A 17,846-nucleotide genomic window follows, 5' to 3' on the forward strand; every position below is an offset into this window, starting at 1 on the left:
CTATCAATCTGCATTCACGTAGTTCAGCGGTACCTAACCATACAGTTTTAAAAAAATGTAAAGGCATTACTATACTACTTCATGGGATCAAAAGGATGTTATAAATTATGACTCCAAGTTATTAAAAAAACATTACATAGTCTACATAGAAGATGCATGTTACACTTCAATTAAATTGGTTAAGTGTTCACACTTAAAAAGAAAATGAATTCACCAGAATAAGAAAACCTATGCAGTATCTGGGTAGAAACATCTCAAACTCCAAAAATAATAAATGAAGCCTTATTTTAGTTCAGAATCTGGTAACTCCCATATATTACAAGGATAATGACACCTAACACTTTATTAGTGATTCACAGTTTACAAAATTGTTAGTTCATAAGATTACAGATAATCTAGAAACATATAAAGGGACAGATACAAATGTTTTGTCTACCCATAGCTCTTTTGCCCAATGCACTTAAAATTATTTTTATTCAAACTCAGCTTCATTTATTGCTTCTGTACACCAATGTTGATCCATTTTAAGGCTGATACTTTCTTCAAAATAATCAGGTTGCTCCTGTATATCCTTGTAGCATTTCTGTTAATACTAACGTAAATAACTTTTCTAACCTAGTTTCCATTTATTGAACACCTGCTAAAAATTAAGAATTGTGCTAAACATCCTATATGTTATTTCTAGTTCTACACAACCATACTACAGAAACAAGTATGATTATCTAGATATTATAGATAAGGAAGGTGACAATCAAAGAGGCTAAGTAATTTTTCTACGCCCATAGAGCTGACATTTGAACACAATTCAAACTGACTCCAAAATTGATGCTCTTTCACATTACTTGATCTCAATTTCTGGGTTATGTTGAAAGGCATATGACAATATAGAAAAAACATAGTTAACATGGTTTATGAAACCCAAAGTAGTCAATATTTAAATTCAAATATGTATATTTTCCCTCACTACTCACAGTGTATTAAGGATACAAATAAGAGTATATGTGAGGGCCGGGCACAGTGGCTCACACCTGTAATCCCAGCACTTTGGGAGGCCGAGGCGGGCAGATCACCTGAGGTTGGGAGTTCGAGACCAGCCTGACCAACATGGAGAAACCCCATCTCTAGTAAAAAAAAAATACAAACAAAATTAGACGGGCGTGGTGGTGCAGGCCTATAATCCCAGCTACTCGGGAGGCTGAAGTAGGAGAATCGCTTGCACCTGGGAGGCGGAGACTGCAGTGAGCCGAGATCATGCCATTGCTCTCCAGACTGGGCAACAAGAGCGAAACTCCGTCTCAAAAAAAAAAAGAGTATATGTGAAAATACTTCATAAATTATAAAGCTATATAATGAACAGCAGGTGAATACTAAGTAGTATGGTAAACAATAGGCATAATAGTTTTTATTTTATTTTATTTTATTTTATTTTTTTGAGACGGAGTCTCACTCTGTCGCCCCGGCTGGAGCTGGAGTGCAGTGGCCCGATCTCAGCTCACTGCAAGCTCCGCCTCCTGGATTCACGCCATTCTCCTGCCTCAGCCTCCCGAGTAGCTGGGACTACAGGCGCCTGCCACCTCGCCCGGCTAGTTTTTTGTATTTTTTAGTAGAGACGGGGTTTCACAGTGTTAGCCAGGATGGTCTCGATCTCCTGACCTCGTGATCCGCCCGTCTCGGCCTCCCAAAGTGCTGGGATTACAGGCTTGAGCCACCGCACCCGGCCCGCATAATAGTTTTTAAAATCAACATTTTAAAAGGTAAGCCTCAGATGATAAGCTTTTTTAAATAGGGCTTTTCTGGATTTTTTGGTTAGCTATCAAATATCTCAATATATTTCTCACAGAATGTTTTAACGTGTATTAGCAAATATTTATAAGGTCCCACATAAATTTATTACCATTTTTGTTTTAAGTTAATAATCTTTTTAGGCCCCTGGATAAACACGTTACTAAAAGACCAGACTCTCTAAGCCATTAGCAACCAACTATAGGCAGACCAAACAAACAGGGATGTTTTTAGGAAGGAAACCTAAAATTAAAATATGTGGACACATTTTTGAAAAATAGCAAATTTAACCCAATGCCTTAAATCAGCCATGTTAGAAATATAATTTAATATTTCACTTACTTGAAGATGACTAGCAATTAGAGTCCAATCATCAGTTCCATGTTGTTCAACCAACTTCTTTAATTTATCGTCCTATTAAAACAGTACGAAAATTAGAAAGCTTTCCCCCATCCTTTTCCTCTACCCCCTAAATATAGGTAACTCTCCAGTTATATTAAGGAGCATCTGGTAACCATAGAATAACTAAAGCTATCCACTATAACACAAATTCCTCCATTTATTCTACTGTTTCTGTAAGTCCCAATGTCATCTATTATTCATGCCTCTGGTTGAAGAAAAAGAATGTACAGTTAATTGATGCATACTTTTTCTCATATTTTGTTTTTAAATCTTTCATAACTACAGTAGTTGTTTTTTTGTTTTTGAGATGGAGTCTCGCTCTGTCACCCAGGCTGGAGTGCAGTGGTATAATCTTGGCTCACTGCAACCCTCTGCCTCCCAGGTTCAAGCGATCCTCCTGTGTCAGCCTCTCAAGTAGGATTAGGATTACAGACACATGTCACCACACCAGGGTAATTTTTGTATTTTTAGTAGAGACAGGGTTTCGTCATGTTGGCCAGGCTGGTCTTAAACTCCTGACCTCAAGTGATCCGACCATCTCGGCCTCCCAAAGTGCTGGGATTACAGGTGTGAGCCACCACACCCGGCTGTATAACTATAGTAATATTAATCCATAAATACATGTAAGAAACTAGTAAACTTTGTCAGATAATAACCTCGTCCCTTGTCCATTTTACTCTGTTCCAGAGCTTCTTCAGTCCTTTTTGTTGTGGTACTTCATAATCATGATCGGCATACTGAAGGTCATCATCCTCATCCTCACTACAAAAAAAAAACACAATTTGTGAAATCAAGAATTTTATTTAAATTTGTAAATTCAATCATTGAACCTGTGTGTGCAGGTATGCCTGAAGAAATCATACAGACTACAAGATGTATTCACAATGAGACTATTCAAAGTATAAAAAATTAAGAGTCAGACAATGGGGTGGGGTGTGGTACACCTTTTTTTTTTTTTTTTTTTGGAGCCAGTCTTGCTCTGTCGCTCAGGCTGGAGTGCAGTGGCACTATGTTGGCTCACTGCGAGCTCCGCCTCCCAGGTTCACGCCATTCTCCTGCCTCAGCCTCTGCAGTAGCTGGGACTACAGGTGCCCGCCGCTACACCCAGCTAATTTTTTGTTTTTTTAGTAGAGACAGGGTTTCACCGTGTTAACCAGGATGGTCTCAATCTCCTGACCTCGTGATCCACCCACCTCAGCCTCCCAAAGTTTTGGGATTACAGGTGTGAATCACCGTGCCCGGCCTGGAGCTATACTTCATACTGACACCAAACACATGGGGTTGGATATGCCACTATGGGAAAAATCATAATCTTGTATGTCATGTTAAGGAATTTGACCTTTACTCTTCATTTGACCTTTATTCTAAAGAGTTAAAGAACTTAAACACAGCAAAAGACAAAAGACAAATATCTTGTGTTTTAGAAAAATCAATGACAAGAGTGTGGTGAAATTGAAAAAGAAAAACCAATTAGTAATCTTCACAACAGCCCAAGCAAGAAATTATTGGGGCCTAACAAATGGTAATGGAATATAAACCACAGCCAATTAAAAGACACAATAGAAGTGATCCAATTAACAATACCAACAACAAAAAATTTTTAACATCTAAAAATAGTTTTAACATACAAGCTAAAGGTACAGTAAGTGACAAGACACTACTGTGAGACACAGAAATCTTGAACAAATGGAAAAACATTCTGACTTTTTTTTTTCAGATAGCATCTCAGCTTGCTCTGTCGCCCAGGCTGGAGTGCAGTGGCACAATCACAGCTCACTGTAGCCTCGAACTCCCAGGCTCAGGCAATCCTCATGTACCATCACGCCCAGCTAATTCTTTCTATTTTTTGTAGAGATAGGGTTTTGCTGTGTTGCTCCACCCCCAAGGCTAGTCTTGAACTCCTAAACACAAGTGATCCTCCTGCCTCAGCCTCCCAAATCCCACGCTTGGGATTACAGGCATGCATCACCATGCTCAGCCTTCTGACCACATTCTTGGATAAGAAAACAATATATTGATATGTCCATTCTCTAATTTAGGGAGACGTCCATTCTCCCTAATTCATAAATTTAAATAAAATGAATAAAAATACCAATAGATTTTGGGAGAGAATCAGACAAGCTGAATCTACAATTCATATGAAAAAAATCAAGTAGAGAGAAAAGTTTTAAAAAATAATAATCAGAGAATTACCACTACCCAATATCAAAACACACTGTAAAGAAATAAAATAGAATGGTACTACCACACGAACAAACATACAGATAAATGGAACAGAAGAGAACATTCAGGAAAGAAAAAAGACCCACATGGAATTTGGTAAATTATAACAGTAATATTTCAAATCAGTGGAGTAAAGGTAGACTTTTCAATAAATGGTGTTAAGACACTGGGTAGCCATTTTTTTAAATTAAGATGGGCCGGGCATGGATACCTGTAATCCCAGCACTTTGGGAGGCTGAGACGAGCAGATCATTTGAGGTCAGGAGTTCGAGACCAGCCTGACCAACATGGCAAAATCCTGTCTCCACTAAAATTGCATAAATTAGCTGGGTGTGGTGGTACATGCCTGTAATCCCAGCTACCTGGGAGGCTGAAGCAGGAGAATTGCTTGCACCCAGTGAGCCAAGACTGCACCACTGCAATCCAGCCTAGGCAACAGAGTGAACCTCCGTTTCAAAAAACAAAACAAAAAGATGGTGTACTACTTTACAATAAAATACACGAGTGAAGCAATTATTTACATTTTTTAAATGAAACCATAATAGTACTATAAAAAATAGAAAAAAAGTCTACTTTTCATATCCTTGAGTAGAAGAGAAGTAAATGTGACAAAAATCTGGAAGTCATAAAATAGATCAACCAAGGTAATGATAGTGGGAACTGAAAGAAATATATGACACTGAGAGATATTTAAAAAGCAGAAAAGAAAGGATTTTGCAACTGATAGATGAGGGACACGGAAGGAGGAATTAAAGATGACTCCAAAGTTTCTGGCTTTGAAAACATAAGTAGAGCTATTTACTATGGAAAATGAGAGAAGAAGAAACAGAACTTTGGGAGGGAGAAGAAAATGGGGAGAGTATGTGTAGTTGGGGACTGTTTTCAAGGTACTTGAAAAATACACAGGTGGATGTCTGGAACAGCACTTCCCAACAGAGATACAATGCAAGTCACATATGTAATTTTCTAGTAGCCACATTTTTTAAAAAAAGAGAAATAAGTGAAATGTACTTCAATAGTCAGTATTCTTTAGCTTAATATATCAAAAATATAATCATTTCAATATGTAATCAATATAAAAAAGTATAAATGAAACACTTTACTTATTTTTTTCTTACTAAAGTCTTCAAAATCTGGTGTGTATTTTGTAGTTAGAGTTCATTACAATTCAGACTAGCCACCGTTCAAGAGCTCAATAGCCACATGTGACTAGTGGCTATCCTATGAGGCAGAGCAGACCTAGAAGGCAAATGAGCACGTGGACCTGCTCAAATACAAGGTCTAGGATAGAGATGCTGTTTCGGCCAGCATACAAAGAATAGTTGAGGGCACAGGATGACCCAAGGAAAATTAATAAAGTGAGGAAGAGGCCAAAGTCAGAATCTGAGTTTTGATGGAGTAAAAAAAGAAAAAGCAATTTTAAAGAATAAACCCCCATAAAAAAGGGCAAGCCTTAATGATAAACTGAATTAGAAGGCCAGGCGCTGTGGTTCACACCTATAATCCCAGCACTTTGGGAGGCTGAGGCAAGCGGATCACCTGAGGTCAGGAGTTCAAGACCAGCCTGGCCAACACGGTAAAACCCCGTCTCTACTAAAAATACAAAAATTAGCTGGGCATGATGGTGGGTGTCTATAATCCCAGCTACTTGGGAGGTTGAGGCAGGAGAATCACTTGAACCCGGGAGGTAGAGGTTACAGTGAGCCGAGATCACATCATTGCACTCCAGCCCGGGTGACAGAGCGAGACTCTGTCTCTATAAATAAATAAATAAATAAACAAATAAACTGAATCAGAGGATTCTGAGTAGCCTGTGGACTGAACAAAGTCATGGCATCTGAAAATAACACAGTCTAACACTTACTTAAAACTTTCTAAGTACCAGACACTGTGGTAGTCTATGAAATTTTTCTCTTAACGCCTAACAACTGGAAGAGGGGAATATTATCATTATTCCCATTTCACAGAATAGGAAACTTTGACTTAGAAATGTAACCTCTTGCCCACAGTCACTACTTAACCACTATACTACAACATACTGGAAAAATAGGGGGAAAGTGCTAGGAAGCTGGAAAATACTAAAGACAACCTCAAGTTCATTTTGGAATCAGAACAAGTTTCTGGTTCTAACTTAATGACTCACTCTGTAACCCTGAACACATTAACCTCTCAGGGATTTAGTTTACTTGTTTGTAAAATGATAGTAATACCACCTACCTTATAGTGCTGCTTTAAGGATAAAATTAAATGAGAAAACATATATAACACCTCACACAGCACATGGCACAGAAAGGTGCCTCAGTATTAGTATTACGTGCACAGGCTGATCACCTAATAGTATTCAAAATTATTTTTGCCTTACTAGATTCAACTCTTTCTCAAAAATTCATTGATTTCAAACAGCAAAAGTCTGAAGATTTGTTTAACCTTACTCTAACATAGTTGAGCGCATGCAAGTAGTTTCTAATATCTATGTTAAGTTAGTAATTTTAATCTTACAAAATTGAAAACGGAAGGTCCAGATTTAATATATACTGTCTATAGATCCTTTGCAGGAACGTCTAACTTCCATTGACTTGTCAATTCCATTGGAACAAAATTCTTCATATTTGACCAAGCAAAAGACCAAGATTCTTCCATTCCCCTATGATCTGCTTCTACAGTTCAATGCACTTCAGTAGTACAGTGTTCTCTCTCCCTGAAGCCATTGTCTATTTGTAACAATAATCCACCAGTCATCCTTTCATACATGGCTGTTTTGTTTTGTTTCTTTTTTGAGATGGAGTCTTGCTCTGTCGCCCAGGCTTGAGGGCAGTGGCACAATCTTGGCTCACTGCAACCTCCACCTCCCCAGTTCAAGCAATTCTCCTTCCTCAGCCTCCCAAGTAGAAGGAATTACAGGTGCCTGCCATCATGCTTGGCTAATTTTTGTATTTTTTTAGTGGAGACAGGGTTTCACCCTGTTGGCCAGGCTGGTCTCAAATTCCTGACCTCAGGTGATCAGCCAAACTTGGCCTCCCAAACTGTTGGGATTACAGGTGTGAGCCACCACGCCCGGCCCACATATGGTTGTTTTATTAAACTATGTTAAAAAAAAAAAAAAAAAAAAAACACCTCTACAGGCTTGATTAAATACCTGATACGTGCAGCCATTTTCAGCTATCAGAAATATCACCTGATTGGCCAAGATTAAATTGTTAAATTCAACATCTTCAGGGTCCAATGACTTCATAAATTTCTAAGAAAGCTACTGAATCAGATAAAACACCACACTGTAGCTTTCTGTCCTATTTGTATGTACTAAGAGCACCTACCTTTCTTCTTTTTAATGTTTATCACATTTGCCAACCTTCACATTGAAAAAGGAAGCTCATGAGTGCAGACCATGTCTATCATGTTCACCTCTCAGGACTAAGCACAGTACCTGCCACTCAAATATTTGTAAAACTAATGAACAATCTTCCCTAACCTTCCAACTCCACCAAGTGCTCTATATTCCAAAATTATCTCACTCCTTTCCAACCCAACCAAACTTCCACCTTCTTCAATACATGTGATCTCAAAGTGGATCTAAGAAAGAAAATGTTTTAACAAATGAAAATACCTCTAGGAAGAGGCAAAAGGCATTCTCACTTGTTAAAAGAATTTCAAAACCCTAAAAAACACCTCCAAGTGGTAGAATTTTAAGAAGCAGAACCTGCTGAAACATTTTTAAATATTCAATACAGAAAAGGTTCTTTGAAGGTTATCTACCGTACTGTTTAACCTTTCTTAGAAATGCCACCAGCAACATTACCACTTCCTGACACCCCAAATAGCCCTCAGGCATGCTTTCCACAGGGTCTCTTTCTTTTCCTCCCTCTCTTCAGATCCCCAAAGTTTCCATAACAGCGTATTTGAGACTGCTTTAAAATACAAGCTATTTCTAAGTCAAAATATTTTTTACCTTGGGAATTTGCCCATATAAATCTTGAGTATTCACAAAACTATCTACATCACATTTAATCTATATGAAACCGACTTTAAGATTCTTACGTATTATTTTAAGGATATGAGTCCAAAAACATTATTTTGGTCAAAAACACGAGTTTCCAGAGTAATTTTCCTGAAAACTTTTTCATTTTAACTGTAAAATTTTGCCCCTTTTTACCCACATACTTACTTTATTGTGAGAAATTTCTATTTCTACATGAAGTTTCATTCTGTTTTGCATTTCAGCATGGTCATCAGTTTCAGACACTGAGTTACATAGCCCATTCAATGTTCAGTAAGCCGGGCTTTTTGAATGGGTAAGTGTGAGGGAGCAAGTAGAATTCTTAGAATTATTTACCACTGGGACTTTCCTAGAGTCCACCTACTTCTTAGTTATGGCATGAAGTTATTTCTACATATATGTAAGTGAGTATTGAAAAGACAATGTTAACTTTTCAAATACATATAACCAAAAAAAAGATCCTAGATATGTATCAACATCACTAGCTACAAAGAAAGATGCCTGAGAATGCCTATAATTTGCAAAGAAAACAGGGAAAGGATAAAACCCCACAAATCACCACACCAATATCCCACTTTCACCATTTAACAATGAAAAAGTCCCATCACTGAAAAATGATTAGACATCATCAAAATGGATCTGCTCTACTTTTATATAATCTTTTGACATTTCTGTATTATAGCAATCAATGTTGGTAATATGTAATAATTTAATAAAATTGGCTTCCTACTATGTAGTTAAATAAACCATTTCTAGCCTAGTGTAATTATCTAGAAGATAGCAAAATAAAGTGACATTATTTCTCTAGTCACAAAGCAATAATAGATTAATTCGGTCTTTGACTTTCCAGCCCAGGACTTGGTTTCCAGAATGATTCTGCTAGTTTTCTTAAGTCAAAGAAAATATTTATTTGATAAATGTCTAATACATAACCAAACTACTATATTCAAATGGAAACAGTTTCATAGATTGTGAAGTAAAGTGATTAGGGTGATTATGAAACAGTCAAAGGAAGCACACAAAAAAATTTATAACTCATTAGGCCAGGAAAATAGTTAAGAGTAACTTTACATTGGGGTGCAAGCTAACAGGACATGATACTCATGACTTTGTGAAATAATACCCACTTGATGAAATAATTCACATGTGATGTTAAGATAAAACGTTTAGAAGTTCAATTTTAGAGGATAACAATTACATCACTTAAACCAGTAAATGAGGTATTCCAAGGAGGAAACTGAAATTTTAAAAAAATGTTTATTCTAAAAGAAAAAGAAATACCGGTTCTATAAAATTTGCTCTAGTAAAATTGCATCAAGTTGATAATATTTTAAATCAAAAATTAACTCAAGTCCGAAATCTTTATCACAGACAAAAAATATATCTTTATTATACAATCCTAAGGACAAGTCCAATCATATTCAAGGTATGAAAATTTACCAGGTTGATTTAATAAAGTGAAATTAGGCCACCCAGTGGTTAATATGATGTACTGCATACATGAATATTTTATTTCCAAATCTGAACTGTGCAAACCAGCATTATTATAGTAAGACAAATTTGACTTTACATAACCTTTGATCATTATTAATAGCAATACTGAAGAGAGTTCTACCTAGTAATTCCATAAACAAAAACAATGTGAGAAAATTTCTATTTCATTAGTATGTATATGCTTTTAAATGAGAAAAGATTACAAAATGTCTTCAAATATATATATTAAAGCTAGAAACTACCTTACAGACCATAAAATCCAAACTCCACACATTAACCAGATGAAAAACTGAGGCAGAGTTTACCAGCTTCCCCAAACAGTATTGCCAGTTAATGACAAAACCGATTAAAAGATCAGTTCTCATATTTCAGTATAATTTCATCCCCACCCATTTTGCTGGAAACAACACAGTAAAATTGGTTCCTACACACACACATATACATAACATTGAAAAAACATCTTCTATTTCAAGAGCTGGCTTTTATCTTTTCAGATTAGTGAAGTCATAGGTCATCTCAAGTGTAAATACTTTAATCTGTTACTAGTAAGCAGGTTTCTAAATGACTTTTTTAAAGTTTACTTTAAAGGGTAAAACTGACTTTAGAATCTAAAATTAATTATGTATATATAAATATGCTTAAAAGTCAAATATATATTAACAACAGATATATTAATGCTAATATTGCCTGTAAATTGTCATTGCAACTCCCAGTGGGACGTAAAATTATTTAAAGTCACAATACAAATGAGTTTTCCTTTATGTAAATCTAGAGGAGAGATACTACAGCTATCTTAAAGGTCAAAACAGCTAACGTCCTGCAGTTGTTTCACACTTGAGTTAACAGTTTTCTACTCTTAGGTTTTCTTTCTTTTTTTTTTTTTTTAGATCACATAGGAAACATATATTACAGGATTTATGCCTATGCTCTTAGGCAAAACTTTTATACAGCAAAGTACAGTTTTCACTTGAACGCTTAAATGGTTGTATACTGCAGATCTCAAATTACAACCTGAAGTAACTTAATTATTTCTTTTCCCTTTCAACTATAAATTGAGTTCAAATATATTAAGATACTTAGCTAAAAGGCAAGAGAGATTTTTCCCAATGACTACGTTATTTTTGCTTCAAAACAATTCACACTCTATCTTCTTTTGTTTTTGGTTGAAGCACAAAAGCAGAGCATCTACTATCGTCTAAGATATGTAAATCATATTTACGTATGCAAGAAATGTAATTTAGAGTATGAAACACATTCAAGTATGAAGACTTAAGAGATACATCATTCAGAGATGATAATTTCTCCCCACATCCTCTATCTGTATACTCCCAGGGACAGTGTAGCTTCACCCCACCACATTTAATTACTCGAGATTTGACTCTTTAAATCACTCTATCATGTTTAAATTAACTTACACAACTGGCAAGGGATAAATGTCAAAAGTACAATATTTAGATTTTAAGCTCACAGTATTCTCAATAAAACAACTTATATAGGAAAACTAACATTAAGTTATTTCTCCTTTGTCTATTATTATGAAACATACACTTCATACATATGAAATTGACAGAAAACCCTTTGGGGAGGGGAAGGTTCTGACATTTAAACATTCATGTCTAGTCATAATTTTAATTTAACTAAATGCTGATGACAGAATTAGCCAAGAAACTGTTTCAAATAAGATTAACAGCAATACTGATAAGTAGATATCACACATTAATAAACGTGTTATTGAGTTAACATATTCAATTGTCATCTTATTTTTACATTTTTTATATTTAAAAATTCAAAAAGCCTAAACCAGTACTTCAGCAATCATAATTACAAGAGCTTTAAATATCTATCTTTTCTGAAGATTGATGTTAATTGGGTCCTTGAAGTTCTAGAGGGGAGGTTCTTTCCTGGGTGATTTTGTCCCCCAAAAGATATCTGGCAATGTCTGGAGACATTTTTACTGTCATGACTGAGGGAAGTGGAGTGTTCCTATCTCTACTGGGTAGAAGCCAGGGATGCTGCTAAACATCTCCCCATTACAAAGAATTATCTGGCCCAAGATGTCAATAGTGCAAAGGTTGAAAACAGTTTTAGAGGGGTCTGTGTATACATTTATATAATCTCAAGGGTTTGTCCTATAACTTACTACAAAACTAATAAGTTTACCGGGACTTAAGGATTTCTGCAAAAGCATCCTGCACACAGCAGATGCTTAACAGACAAAGCAAAAAACAATTATGTATAGTTACTGCCAATTTTTAGCAGAACTCTGCAGTGAATGACCCCCATTACTAAATTTCAGCTTAGGAAATACATCTCTAGTTAAGATTTTGGGGCTGTGGATCTAGATAAAAAAAATTTGGAAATTCTTTTCAGGTTTATTTGATAACGCTGAAAATCAGAAGACACTCTATATTTTTGTTATCTAAGCAATTACTCCACATAATTTATGAGTAGCTGCTGTAATGGCATGTAAACAAAAATTAGACACATAAATTCATCCTAGCACATTTTCCAGGCAAAGGTGAAAAAAAGTGCTTTACCTCTCTGCAACACTTAGGTACGGTCAGAGTCAAACACAGACACTCAAAATATTAAGTGAATCAAACACATTGTTTTATTTTAAGATCAAGCTACTCGTTGTTACTACTAGTTGTTACTATGTGACATGGTCCTAATAGAGGATACTAAAATATACATATATACATAAAGCTAAGAATATGGGTATGGAAATTACAGAAAACATCGAAACGGTCCGCTCAGCTATTCCCCAGAGGATTTTCCACAACGTTTCAAGATAGCCAGGTTGGCAGAGGGGTGGCTGCCCAGGTTCACCACGGAGTTCCTATTTTGACTGTACTGTCATTCAGAAAAGAGTCGCCCGAACACCATTTTCAAGTCCTCCTGGCAGGACACAGCCAGTTTTCTCTGTGTAGCGAACTCCCTAAAAGCGCTCGACTTACCTGGCAAGAAACCTGCCTCGAAGAAGTGGCAGCGTGAGGTCAGGAGTCTGGACACGCACTGTGGGGAGAGCCACGGAGAAACCTGGGCATCTCGTACGTCCCGCGCCTCAAACACCCTGGTCCCCAACTCTCCACACGTCGCGGCCGCGCTCCGGCCATCGAGGCCAAGCGGCCGCGGGCACGCGGGAAGAAAAACCTCTGCCCTCGCCGGGGAGGGCCTTAGGGCGGGAGGGGGCAGCGGGATAGGAAAGACAATCTAAGCCGAGACGGCGCCGACAGGCCTCAGCGAAAGGGGTGCCACCCACCTGCGCGACCTCTTCGCCATCCTCCAAGTACCGCATAGGAGCGGGCTGGGCGGGGACGCGGGTCAGCCTCCTCCAGCCTCCGGCGAATGCTCCTTCTCCCTGATCCTCCAGCCGCTTCCTTCGCTCCCTCTAGAGACTGCCGAGTGCGGAACGCACGTCCTCGACAGGGCAGGAGGGAGGGACAGCGGGAGCGGACCGCGACCCGCCCCCGACCCCGGCCCGCAGCGCCGCTCTTAGCCCCGGCCCGGCCCTGCTAGGGATGCCCCCAACATGTCAAGAGGAGGGATCCCGCCCTCCGCCAGCTTCTCCCGCCGCTTGTCAGCCTCCCCGCCCCGATCCCAGACTGGCTCCGCCACAGGCGCCGACCCTTCCCTCTCCCCGCAGCTAGCAGTTCTGCAGGGCTCGCAGTCTCCTGCAGGGTTTTGTCCGCACCGCCGAATCTCGCGCCCAGCCTCCCTCAAGAGCCGCCGTTTGAATCTGCGCACGCGGCCCTTAACCCCATTGGCTGTGGGGACCGCACGCGGAGGAGCGGGGACGGGGCGGGGCGGGGAGGGCGCGCGCGGCTGAGGGCGGGGCTGGGGAAGCTGGAAGCTGGGACTGGAACTCGCGGGAGTCGGGGAACGAGCCCGGAGCCAGGGGGTGGGGCCGCGGGTGGGGCATGCGGGCCGAGCTGTCACAGGACCCGGAACGGGCCGAGAGGCGCACCTCGCGGGGCCTGCTGGGAGAGCAAGTTCCTGCGCTAGCAGAGTAGCGGGTCCGGAAGCGGCGCTGGAGCGGGTCCGGAAGCGGGCGGTGGAGCCGTCTGGCTGCCCCAAACTGCTTAGGGTGAGCGGACTGAGTTTCTGGCGGGGTGGGTGGTCCCGCGGCCTAGTGTGCGAACGTCTCCGCAGCCTCGCCTCGGCCACAGCTCCTCGCTCCTTAGGTGTCTTCCGTCTCACTAGTTAGGAGGCGCGGTTTTCGGACTTGAGACAAACCTAACCATGAATTTGCGCGGCCGTTATTTTTTAAGCAAAAATGTGAGCTATTTTTACCCAGACATCATAGCCACGAGAGGGACGAAGACTCTGGCAGGAAACCAAATATCACCTATTTTCCTCAAAAAGCAGCTGAAGCGTGACAAGTGAAAAAAAGTTCCTAGCGGGAGACGTGCTTGGAACGGGAGATAATCTGTGTCTACCGCTGGTCCTCCAGGTGCTTAATTTTGTGTCCGCTCTACGGGAAATAACGTGCGCGGCGCACGAGCCCGGACTGGAGAATAACCCGTGAAGACGACAGTGGACTGAGCATTTCGTCCAGATGAATGAGCATGGTAGTTAAGTGTAGAAGATGACCTTCTTTCCTCTGGAGAGACCGGGGAGGGGGGAACCACCGGAGGAGTTTCTAGCGGTTGCAGCTACTTGAGGTTCCAGTCTAATAACTACGAACTGTTCATTTCAAGTAGCATTAAAGTAGATTTGCTACAGTGACAATTAGACTTGGCTAAGGAAATTTGCAAGGCAGCATGGTCTACTGCATAGAGCACTGAGCCGCATGTTAACACTGTAACAAACACTTGCTATTTTGAAATTTTACGCTTCATCTTTTGCAAATCAGATGCAGGTGCGGAGTGAATTAAGCGGAGCTGAATTAAGAGAAGCTTGCATGCACTACTGTCAAAACCTAAACACACTGGCTTTTTTTTTTTTTTTTTTAACAGTTCCTTTTTTCAAGGTATGGATTCTGGGAAGGTAAGGGAAGGTAAAACAGCATTTCTTTTTCTCTCTCTCCTTTATTATTTATTTATTTATTTGTTTAGAGACTAGGTCTTGCTCTGTCCCCCATGCTGGAGTGCAGCGGCACAATCATAGCTTACAGTAGCCTCGAACAGTGATCCTCTTGCCTCAGCCTCCAAAGTAGCTGGGATCACAGGCGCGTGCCACAAAACCTGGCCAAGCGTTTCTTCCAGATCAGTGCTTACTGGGTTGCTGGTTCAGTAAAAATAAAAAATAAATAAATATTTAGAAATGAGTTCCCAAATTTCATTATGTTCCCAATGTCATTTGGAATCACTGTTTCACTGCTTTCTTATTTGCCCCTGGGTCATACATTAATGCACTTATTTATATCTAACAGGAAGCAGAGCTTCTGCTATATTTTAGGCTGTATTCAGTTTTATACAGAATATCTTTTTTAGAGCTTGAAGACGGATGTGTTGGATTTTGACAGTAAAACAAATTTCCTTCATTCTTACATATAGAGAAAAACAATTCCCAGAAAGATAACATTGTGAATTTACTTAAATCAGTTATAAAACTCAGGGCAAAGTGTGGAATTAAAGTGGTTCACAGTCATTTGAATACACATACTCAAATGTATTATAAACTAAGACGGGTTTTTTTTAAGCAAATATTTAGAGATTTTATTCAGAGTATATAAAGAATTCTCAAGACTCTGAGAAAAAGCAGCATTTTAAAAAGGGCAAAAGATTTAAACAGATTTCACTAAACAAGATATAGATATACATACATACATGACAGGCACGTTAAATGATGTTCCACCTCATTAGTCATTAAAGAAACACAAATTAAACCACAATGAGATACTACTATACTTCTGTTAGAATTAGCAGTGAAAATGACTGACTCTACAAATGTTGGTGAAGATGAAAATGCTGAGCAAGTACAACTTGCATACGTTGCTGGTAGGGATGCAGAATTCAGCCATTTTGGAAAATGTTTATAGTGGCTTTGTTTCATTTGTTTTTTAATTTTTGTGGGTACATAGTAGGTGTATATATTTATGGGGTACATGAGATGTTTTGATACAGGCATGCAATGTGAAATAATCACATCAAGGAGATGGGGTATCCATCACCTTGAGTATGTATCCTTTGTGTTACAAACCCCTTACACTCTTATTTTAAAATGTACAACGCAGTTATTGACTATAGTCAACTTGTGCTATCAAATAGTAGGTCTTTTTTTTTTTTTTTTTTTTTAGTCTCACTCTGTCACCCAGGCTGGAGTGCATTGGCGCAAGCGCCACTCACTGCAACCTCCGCCTCCCACATTCAAGCAATTCTTGTGCCTCAGCCTCCCAAGTAGCTGGGATTACAGGCATGTGTCACCATGCCCAGCTAATTTTTGTTTTTTTTTGAGACGGAGTTTTGCTCTGTTGCCCAGGCTGGAGTGCAGTGGCGCAAGTGCAGCTCATTGAAACCTCCGCCTCCCAGGCGCAAGGTAATTCTTCTGCCTCAGCCTCCCGAGTAGTTGGGATTGCAGGCACCCACCACAACACCTAGCTAGTTTTTGTATTTTTAGTAGAGATGAGGTTTCACCATGTTGGCCAGGCTGGTCTCAAACTTTTGACCTCACGCGATCTGCCCACCTTGGCCTCCAAAACTGCTAAGATTACAGGCGCGAGCCCCTGTGCCTGGACTATATGAATCTTATATGTGCCATTCCCTGAATTTTCTAACAGTTTCTACAAGTGGGGTTTTTAAAATGGCACATATGAATGTCAGATGATGTAATTTCTTAAAAGTCTGTTGTGTGTTCTTTATCATATGCAATTCTGTTATGATGTATTAAGTGTTAAAGCAACTCATTTGATGGCACTTACAAAGAAGATAGCATCCTAAGGTTATCGTAGAATGATACCTTTTAACAATAAGAGCTGCTGCTTCTGTTTATTATAAACCTAGATTAAAAAAAGACTTGATAATAAAAGATTGAGTTTTGATTCCTTCTCTCTTTTTGGTGACAGCAGTTGCTCACTAACCTTTTCCCATCAGCTTCAAATCTATTTCCGTTTAAAAGGGAACAAAAGCGATTAGCATTCTCCTGGCACATTTGTGTCAGAATGCAGGTATGCTGCGCGGAAAGAGATACGATATCTTAGTCTGTTATGATAAAAATATTCATCCTGAATTTCCATGACAAATAAGTACAACTTTATTTCTAACTGATCGTATGCATTTCCTATTTAACATATAAAATTATGAAATCTGAAATTTGCTGCTCAAACACTAGCATATATACAACAGCAAATCATGATTATACAGAAATGCATACCTGGTGTGTCCTCACAGTCACCTTCTGGCAGTTTCACCTCCAGCAACACAGGCCAGACGGTAGCAGGGAATTTCACACCAGCCAATCCAACTAGATAACAGTTCTGATTTTCTAATTAAAGATTTGGGAGAAATGCTAAAATAAGAATTGGCAGTTATCTGTAAATCTCAGCTATTTGTGTTTTCCCCATACCCCATCTCTAAGCTTTTTAGACAGATGTCAGTATTTTAAAAAAATAACAGGAAGAAAGGTAGTACAGAGGCGGTAAGAGAAAATGGGCTTTGGTTGACCCTGGATCTCTCTTTTACTGGACAACGGACTTTGGGCATTTCCTGAACGTCTTTGAGGTTCTGTTTCCCTACCTCTAAAATGGAGGTAAATGTGCTTATTGTGAGTGTTCAAATGGCATGGGTGATGCTATGTGTCTGGTACCAGCAACATAGGAGGAGGACAAGAATCCAAAGCTTGCTTCCTCTGCAACATTGGAAGCAGAAAGATGAGGCTATTAATTCCATCCTGTAGTCTTAAGGGTTATATCTATCACTTTCTTTTTTTTTTCTTTTTTTTGAGACGGAGTCTTGCTCTGTCGCCCAGGCTGGAGTGCAGTGGCATGATCTCCACTCACTGCAAGCTCCGC

At 39.3% G+C, this 17,846-nt stretch overlaps 1 protein-coding gene across 3 annotated transcripts in view; it reads right to left on the minus strand.

Annotated features, from left to right (window-relative positions):
- MYBL1 (v-myb avian myeloblastosis viral oncogene homolog-like 1) overlaps positions 1-13,585 on the minus strand; it is a 48,845-nt gene extending 35,260 nt beyond the window's left edge. For all 3 annotated transcript variants that reach the window (XM_011940896.1, XM_011940895.1, XM_011940894.1), the window contains exons 1-3: positions 13,158-13,585; positions 2,841-2,946; positions 2,125-2,196 (exon numbers count right to left, since the gene is read on the minus strand). In XM_011940896.1, the coding sequence (XP_011796286.1) occupies positions 2,125-2,196; positions 2,841-2,946; positions 13,158-13,177 (198 nt within the window). In that variant the 5' untranslated portion in view covers positions 13,178-13,585. The remainder of the gene's footprint in view (positions 1-2,124; positions 2,197-2,840; positions 2,947-13,157) is intronic.
- Positions 13,586-17,846: the final 4,261 nt, after the last annotated feature.

Source organism: Colobus angolensis, unplaced genomic scaffold (assembly GCF_000951035.1).
Source record: "Colobus angolensis palliatus isolate OR3802 unplaced genomic scaffold, Cang.pa_1.0 Scaffold194, whole genome shotgun sequence".
In the NCBI taxonomy this organism is placed as follows: domain Eukaryota; kingdom Metazoa; phylum Chordata; class Mammalia; order Primates; family Cercopithecidae; genus Colobus; species Colobus angolensis.